This window comes from Ochotona princeps, chromosome 16 (genome assembly GCF_030435755.1).
Source record: "Ochotona princeps isolate mOchPri1 chromosome 16, mOchPri1.hap1, whole genome shotgun sequence".
Lineage (NCBI taxonomy): Eukaryota > Metazoa > Chordata > Mammalia > Lagomorpha > Ochotonidae > Ochotona > Ochotona princeps.
The window spans coordinates 10,161,928-10,170,646 of record NC_080847.1 but is presented as its reverse complement, the minus strand read 5'-3'; the positions used below and the strand labels follow the sequence as shown (position 1 = coordinate 10,170,646).

At 53.3% G+C, this 8,719-nt stretch overlaps 1 protein-coding gene across 1 annotated transcript in view; it reads left to right on the top strand.

Annotated features, from left to right (window-relative positions):
• Nucleotides 1-811: 811 nt before the first annotated feature.
• Nucleotides 812-8,719, top strand: part of VAC14 (VAC14 component of PIKFYVE complex) — a 92,145-nt gene continuing 84,237 nt past the window's right edge. The window contains exon 1 of the mRNA XM_004584011.4: nucleotides 812-1,204. Within this exon, the coding sequence (XP_004584068.2) occupies nucleotides 1,101-1,204 (104 nt within the window). The 5' untranslated portion in view covers nucleotides 812-1,100. The remainder of the gene's footprint in view (nucleotides 1,205-8,719) is intronic.

Sequence of the window (8,719 nt, the reverse complement as noted above, 5' to 3'; positions counted from 1 at the left end):
CAGGCAGGCCAGACTGGTCAGATTGCACTAGACTCCAGTACCCACTGGTGCTTGCAAGAGCCAGGCTAGACTGCAGCCCTCTCCAGGTCACATGAGAGCCAGATCTGGGGCTCCCTGCTACTACGTCTGCAACTGCAACACAGCCACAGACTGCTTTGTAAACTTTTACCACGTGGCAGTGATTTCTGTCCCACCACCTAATTTTGAAATTACCAGAAGAGACTGCTCTCCGTCAGCTCCGTCTGGAGACCTGGAGCTTCTGCCCTGGGCAGTGTCAGAGCCTGCCTGTCTGAACATATCCCACACCCAAAGGGTAAAACCACGGCCACTATGGATACCTGAGAGTTCATTTTCAAGTGTGAGAAACAAAATCCATAACCATCTATTTAAACTGATAATTTTAGGGTATAAGTAAGGGTAAGGTAAGAATTTTAGATTTTAGTTGATTGGAAGAAAATATCAATTCAAGAGTATTACAGGCAAAAACGATGGCAGCGTTACTCCCACTTGAAAAGCATTGCCATGAGCTATTCACTAAATACGGAATAAATTAGACTGACTACAACTCAGGCTCCTGGCAACCCAGGGTTCCAACCACGTGCAAAGCCGGCAGCATCAGTGTGTGGGCCCCACGCAGGCCAACTACTTCCCAAACCGTACTTTACACGCTATGGGGTTCAGCGCCAAGAGTTTGAGTGAAGGGGTGGAGCCTCCGGGGGCGTGGCCAAGCCACCTGAGGCCGGCGTGCGGGGGCGTGGTGGGCTGGGGACAGATCCTCGCGGCGGAAGGCGGAAGCGGGGCGGAGTCATGTGACCCGATAACATGGCCGCCACCCCGTAAGCGCCGCCGGTGCCGGGCGCGAATGGTAGCGTGAGCCTTTAGGCGGCAGGGGTCAGTTGTGCAGAGCGAGAGGGGCGTCTGGGCTGGGGTTCCGAAGTGACGCGCGGCGGCGGAGCGAGGCCGGCGGTCCTGGGGCGGCGTGGTCCATGAGCCGGCACCGGCGGCTGCTTGGAGCCGCAGACCCCGGTGGCCCCGGCGCGGTCCCGGCTGCCGCGGGCTGAGGAGCCGGAGGCTGCAGGACTCCCTCGAGGCTCACCACCATGAACCCAGAGAAGGATTTCGCGCCGCTCACGCCCAACATCGTGCGGGCCCTCAACGACAAGCTGTATGAGAAGCGGAAGGTGGCGGCGTTGGAGATCGAGAAGTAAGAACTGCGGGGACCCTGCCCTGGCTGTGCATCCCCTCCGGGTTGCCCTGCGCCCGGCGGGGCTCTCGGCCCTTGGCTGAGCAGGGCCCTTCGCTCGGAGCTTTAAGGCCCGTTATCTTGGGCGTCCGACTTTGCGCCTGGGCGGGTGGTGGGATTTGAGCCAAGTTCTGCAGCTTCCCCGTGTGCCTTCCCCACCTCCCCAAGGGCTGTGCAGAGGAGGAAATGACCCCGTGTGCGTGCGGTGCTTGGCACCGTGGAGTGCCCGGGAGTGGCAGAGATGTGTGAAGCGGGAAGTGTTGCTACTGATGGAGCCCCGCCTGCTTGCTTGGCCAGCTCCCCAAAAGTGAAAGGGTCCGTTGAGGGCCCGAGAGGAGAACCCCCTGATTTCAGGTACAGAGCGCTGTTTGTTCTATCTCTGCCTCACCACCCTTCCCAGCAAGCGGGAGCTACTGTGTTACTGCAGCTTTGTTAGAGGGGGTGTGAGTGATTGCCGCTGTGTTGGATATGTAACTGGGTATGTTTCATTAAGGTGTTTATAACTACTGTTTTACCTTTGTATGTTTCTCTCCCCCAAACCCCCAGCCAAATGGTAATTATAAAGTCAAGTTGGATGCATGTGATTTCGGAAGAGGGAGAAGGAGCAGGGTTGGACACTGGAAGAAGGCTGAACTGGGCCAGGACAAAGTCTGCCCTGGCCACTTGGGTAGCCACCAGCTAGGCATGTCATTTAAATGATTCAAGATTAAATGCAGTGTTTTAAAATCAGTTCTCTCAGGATCCCTTCCCATAGGACAAGTGTTCGCCAGCCACAGGTTGTGTGTTGGCCTTCTTGTGGGGCAGCACATGTTGTAAGACGGTTCCAGAATGCTGCGGTCTAGCCCAATTTGTAACATTTCCTCTTGGGGGCCCAGCATAATAGCATAGTGGTTAAAGTCCTCACCTTACATGCGCCAGAATGCTATATGGGTACCCAGCAGCCCTACTTCCCGTCCAGCTCCCTGCTTGTGGTCTGGGAAGGCAGTTGAGGACAGCCCAAAGCCTTGGAACGCTGTACCCATGTGGGAGACCTGGAAGAGCTCCTGGCTCCTGGCTTCAGATTGGCTCAGCTCTGCTTGAGGAGTGAACCATTGGACAGAAGGTCTTCCCCTCTGTATATCCGCCTTTCCAATAAAAATAAATAAATCTTTAAAAAAAAAAAAAAAACTCCCTCTTGGACCCCAGAAAGATTCCTTAATGAAAGTCTTCCTTTAAAAAAAAAAAAAGGTGAGAATTATTTACTTGAAAAGTAAAGTATCAGGGCCGTGCGTGATAACCCAGCAGTTAAAGTCCTCACCTTGAATGCGCCAGGATCCCATATGGGCGCCGGTTCTAATCCCAGTGGCTCCATTTCCCATCTAGCTCCCTGCTTGTGGCCTGGGAAAGCAGTCGAGGACGGCCCAATGCATTGGGACCCTGCACCTGTATTAGAAACACAGATGAAGCTCCTGCCTTTGGAGCTCAACTCTGGTCTTTGTGGCCGTTGGGGAAGTGAACCATCAGACAGATGATCTTCCTCTCTGTCTCTCCTCCTCTCTGTATATATGCCTTTCCAATAAAAATAAATCAATATGTTTTAAAAAAAAAGGAAAAAAGAAAAGTAAAGTATCGGGGCAAAAGGCAGAGAGAGATTGTTCATCTTCTGGTTTATTGCCCGTCAATGGCCATCATGACTGGGGCTACGCTGGGCTAAAGCCAGGAACTCCATCTGGTCTCCCTTAAGTCTGACAGGGACTCAAGTACTCATCTCCTGCTGTTTTCCCAGCTATGTTAGCAGGGAACTAGATTGGAAATAAGACAGCTGGGACTTGAACCAGCTTGCATTGCAGGGGTGACTTACACCACTGCGCCCCAGTGCCAGCCCCATTCTCAGCATTGTTGAAGTGTTGAGATGTAGCTCTTAGTTGCAGAGTGCCTCATAGGATTTGTAACAGCTTCTCTGATGTGTACCTGCTAGATCCCAGTAGTAAGCCTTCAGATGTAACCATCAAAACTGACTTCCAGGGCCTGGCACAATGGCTCAACTGGCTAAATCCTCACCTTACAGGTGGCAGGATCCGAATGGGTTCATATCCCAGCTGCTCCGCTTCCCATCCAGCTCCCTGCTTGTGGCCTGGGAAAGCAGTTGAGGACGGCCCAAAGCCTTGGGACTCTGTACCCGTGTGGGGGACCCGGAAAAAGCTCCTGGCTTCTGGCTTCAGATTGGCTCAGCTCTGGCCATTACAGCCATTTTGGGAGTGAAGTAGCTCTGTTCCTCCTCTCCATAAATCTGATCTGCCTTTCCAATAAAAAATAAATAAATACATCTTAAAAACAAAATTAAAAAGATGTCTCCAGACATTACCAGATTTCCCATCAAAGTAGCAAATTATTCCACTTGGGTGCCACTGCCCTACCTTTTTGGGTTTAGTTGTCATGTCAGTTAAGCTGCTTCTGTCATCAGGGACCTTTTTTTTTTTTTTTTTTTTTTGGCATGCCATTGCACCAGCCTCACCGCTTTTTTTTTTTTTCTAGTTTTTAATTAATTTTTAGTTATTTGAAAGGCAGGGAGATAAAGAGAATCCCCTGTCTGATTCATTACCCTGAATCCCGCCAAGAGCCTGGGCTGGACCAGGACAAATGTAAGAGCTGGGAACTGTGTCAGGGACCCTGATGTGTGTGTGCCCATCACCTACTGCCTCTCAGGGTGTCCACAGACAGGAACTTGGGCTTGAGAGTGGAGCCAGGACTCAGAGCAAAGCAGAGTGTGGCACACAGGAGTCACAAGCAGCATCTCAACCGTTACGCCAAACACCTGCCCCAGGTGCCGCTTTGCCACCTGCTGTCTTCTTACACAGCTTTGTGTTAACATCCTCGCTCTCTGGTGCCAGCAAGTCTTAATGAGATGGTTAGGGGTCTGGGAAGGTGCACCAGTGTGACTCCGTGTGTGGATTCAGACTTGTCTGGGAAGGTGCACGAACGTGACTCCATGTGTGGATTCAGACTTGTAGGGATGCCCAGTTTTACCCATCACGCCTCTGGTCCTTCAGAACCTCTGGTTTTAGCATCACTTGAGTTTTGGGTCCTTAAACGAAAGTATTCCTCTCAGCATCTTTATCACCTCCAGCACAGCTTGTGCAGGTGCTTGCGCTCCGCACATGCTTCTGTAAGGGGTTGTATCTTCGTGAGGTTGAATATCACCCTTGATTTTTGCAATTCAGGAAAGAAAAAAAAAGACAATGTGGGTCTTAATGCTGCTGTGAACTCCCTGAGGGCAAAGACCTTGTTTTGCTTGTCCCTGGCACTCAGCACAGTGCCTGGTGACATATGGTACCCAGGTGACTTGACTAACCACAGATGCTCAGTGGGGAAGCACACAGCAGTCTCGGGACACATGTGCCCCACAGCAGCCGGGGGATGGCCGTGAACTTGATAGACTCCAACTTTACCCCAGAGCCTAGGGGAGTCAGAATCTGCACTTGAACAATTCTGAGTGAGCTGTGGGTGCTTGAGTGTTTGAAAAGCACTGCCTCAAAGACCACAGAACTGGTGCTGGCCCTCTGCAGTCACGTGAGGCAGGGAGCACCCGGCCTGGTACGTTCCTCAGGATGTTAGCTTGGCCACAGTTTGGAGCCAGCCCGGATTCCAGCCTTCTGCAGTCAGGTGGGGCAGGGAGCGCCCAGCCTGGTACGTTCCTCGGATGTAAGCTTGGCCATAGCTTGAAGCCAGCCCCAGTCCCTGGATCAGCTGTCCCAGGGCCTTGCATGTCCAGGCACTTCCTGTGTGTCACATGGGAGCGGGTTGTGGGATATTTAAAGAGCGACTTCATTGCTCTGGGCAGCGGAGTCTCCGCCAGACACAGACTGCTGGTTACTCCTTGCTGTAGGCTGGAACCGCCTGTCAAAGGGGAGGCAGGAGCTGGGCGGCCGTCAGTGTGGGGACAGCGAGTCGGCTCACGTGCTCCGGAAGTGATGTGGTTAGTGCTCTTGTTGGGAAGGTCGCCCTGCTGAGATTGCTTCCTTCTTCCTTCCTTTGTAAGATTTATCTTTTATTTGTTTGAAGGGTAGAGTAGTACAGAGATAGACAGGGAGGGAGAAAGAGAGATCTTCCATCTGATGGTTCATTCCCCAAGTGACCACAGCAGTCAAGGCTGGGCCAGGCCAAAACCAGGAGCTTCCTCTGGATCTTCCACGTGGGTGCTGCAGCCCAGAACCTGGGCCATCTGCTGCTGCTTTAGCAAAGAGCTGAAGTGGAGCAGCCAGAACTCAACCTGGTGCCCCTGTGGTAGGCTGGTTTTTGCAGGTGGTGGCTTAACTGATTAGGCCACAACACCAGCCCCTACATGTAGTGTCCTGATAGGTTATGTGTTGTAATGGTTTAGAGCCAGTTCTGGAACTACACGGGGTTGGGATTGGGGGGAACATCCCTGCATTTCAGGTTCCCCTTTACTGCTGGGGCCCCTCATCAGTCTGTGTGCTTCCATTTCTAATTCTGTATATCGGGCCCGGCACGGTGGTGCAGTGGTTAAGGTCCTCGCCTTGTGCACCCCGGGATCCCATATGGGTGCCGGTTCTAATCCCGGCGGCCCTGCTTCCCACCCAGCTTCCTGCTGTGGCCTGGGACAGCAGTTGAGGATGGCCCAAATGTTTGGGACTCTGCACCCGCGTGGGAGACCCAGAAGAGCTCCTGGCTCCTGGCTCCTGGCTTCAGATTGGCTCAGCACCGGCCGTTGCGCTCACTTGGGGAGTGAACCATTGGAGGGAAGATCTTCCTCTCTGTTTCTCCTCTATGTATATCCGCCTTTCCAATAAAAATAAATAAATCTTTAAAAAAAATTCTGTATATCAGAGAGTGGTAGTCCTCAAGTGTTGCTTGGTTTTTGAGAGTGTTGGTGCAGTCCTGGGCCTGTTACAGTTCTTGCATTACACAGTCATGTCACCTAAGGATAAGAATGTCTTCTGTGAACCACATTGTTCCGCCATTGAGTAGGATGCGGGAACATCATACAGTACATTTGCACAAACTGAGACATTACAGTGTTACGCTAAACATAGAAGGGGCTCTCCAGCCAAGGACTGCAAGCAAGCTCTAGCGCCAGCAGGAAATTGGGGTATCCCCCTGAGTTGTAAGAAAGAATGGCCCCTTGTCGACACCTTGATCTTTGCCCCCTGCATCCCATCATCATCTGCCTCCTGAGCCGATAGGTCTGTGTAATTTATCAGAGTAGCCAATAGAAACCCTGCTCTTGAGCAGCTCCCTGACAGCAGGGCTGTTCCTTCCTGGCCTTGGCTGCTCCATGCTTGCCAGTACTGGGCAACTGCAAGTCCCTGGCTTTACCACACCAGAAAGCTAGTTGCAGCCTGAATCCAGCCATCAGTAGGGTTTGATTCAAAATCTACAGATGGCAAAGGCAAAGGTGGAGGTTGGTTTATGGTTATCACAGTGATGGTGGTTTGGGCCTTCCCCGCTACAGTCGCTGCCTAGCTTGAGTGCTCTGCCGCAGTGGAGTGGAAAGGTGGGGACACTTCTGGGTGCTGAGCAGTGTGAAGTTGGCCTCAGTGGCTCTCAGGAAACCAAGCTGGCTCTGTGCACTGTGGGATTTGGTCAACGTGCTCAGGTTGCCCTGACCCAGTAGCGCCAACTGGTAGCTCCCACTGGTCTGGAGGCTGGGAACCCAAGACTCAGGTGCTGGTGGATGCCATTCAGGATCCTGGAGGCAGCAGCCGTCCACCACCCACCCACTAGTACTCCCAGGAACCCTGCTTCAGAGAGGGGCTGCTCCTGAGAGGCACCCTGCCATTCTGACATCATTTGACTTGAGTTTTTCATGGTCCACTGTCCACAGTGCAGTCACGTTACAGGATAGAGCTTCAGCAGGGACTTGCAGATGAGGACCCTTACATGATCACGGTGACCCTGGGGGCAGCATAGCCTGCCCCACCTGGGCTGGGGGAGGGGCTAGAGGCGCTTGACTTGGTTGGGCCATTGTGCACCCCCACCTCGGGTGTCTAGCATGGCTGGCCTGTGCACCTGTAGCTGCTTCACAGGTGGTGTCATCCTCCCCCAGCCTCAGCCGCACTCCGGAGAGAAGGCCTGTGTTCAGAGACTTCCAGCTGCCTACCAGAGGGCAGCATGCATAGGTTGGAAGAAGCCTCCCACTTGGATAGCCATCCACCCAGGTGGTAGAGCCAGCACTGCTTGTGGGTCCCGGTGAGTGCCTAAAACTATCTCCTGGGGCTGGCCTCTGGGACACTGAACATGCAGACACAGGGGGCTTGTATCTGTACGGAGCCCTTCTGGTCACATCTCCAGCATTCCTGAGTCTTCAGTTCCATCTGCCAAACCCCTGTCCCCAGCCTTGTTTGTACTTTAGAGTTCCAGATACCAGCAGATGAGGTGTCCTGGGAAAAGCCCCAAGACACGTCCCCACGAGGGCCTGTGAGGTCCACAGCCCTGGGCTGCGGCAGGGGAGCCCTTGGAGCTGTGATCTGATCAAGGTGTAAGCGTCCAGGCTGAGGTGGCTCAGTGGAAAGGCCACTGTGTGTTCTGGGGTGGCTTAAGAAAGTTTCTGGAGTTTGGTCAGAATTCTACCCAGCACCACCACTCATCAGCAGATTGCCCAGTGCAAGAGTCTGTCCAGCCAGTTGACTTTTGCCTGGCTCACAGTGACGTCAGCCGAGAAATTCTGCTGTTGAATTTGCTTTCCTGGTTTCCCTTAGGTGAGGGAGCTGTGGCTGTGTGGGTCCCACATTCCCGCCCAGCAGGTGGCTGGGAGCCAATGTGAGCATTGGTAAGGTTGCCAGCGCCTTCTACCTCCCTCAACCTCCTAGTTTGTGTCTCCTGTCCCGGCCTGTGAGCATTTGCATTTGTCACTCTGGGGTAACCATTTTGTGCCTCGGCAACAAAAAACGAAACTGCAGCTGGAGAATGTGGTCATGCTGGGTGAAGCCAGTAGGTGAAGGCCGTATACAGTGTTAGGCATCCAGAACAGGCGTTGTAGACAGAAGGTTAGGTGAGCACTGGTCAGGGATTGGGGGATAGGTAAGGAGAATGGAGTGGCAGCTAAGGGAGTGGCAGAGGTATCTGAGAAGCCAGTGTGCTGATGGTGGCACAGCATGGTGAGTGTTCTGAAAGCCATTGGCTTGTCCAAGGGTCAGGGTTGTGGACTGAGGCTCAAATGTTTAGCATGTGAGTGCCAGCAGTGCTCGGTTGCAGCGTGAGGGCTGCGCCCGTAGGGACCACAGTTGTTGCCTGCTGAACTCCAGATGGGCCTCCTGCCCCCATCTGCCCCCTCGCTCGTCCACTGGCTGTGTCCACAGGTGCTCAGAGCCCAACTCACCAAGGAACCTGTAGCCTTTCCAGAAGGTCTTCGTTGCTTTTCTCCTCAGTCACAGGGATGGTTAGAAAGCTGAAACCCACGATCACTGTGGTGTCCAGCATGCACATGGAGGAGGTATTTTCCCAGGAAGCCCTTGCCTGGGGAGGTGGGCCAGGTCG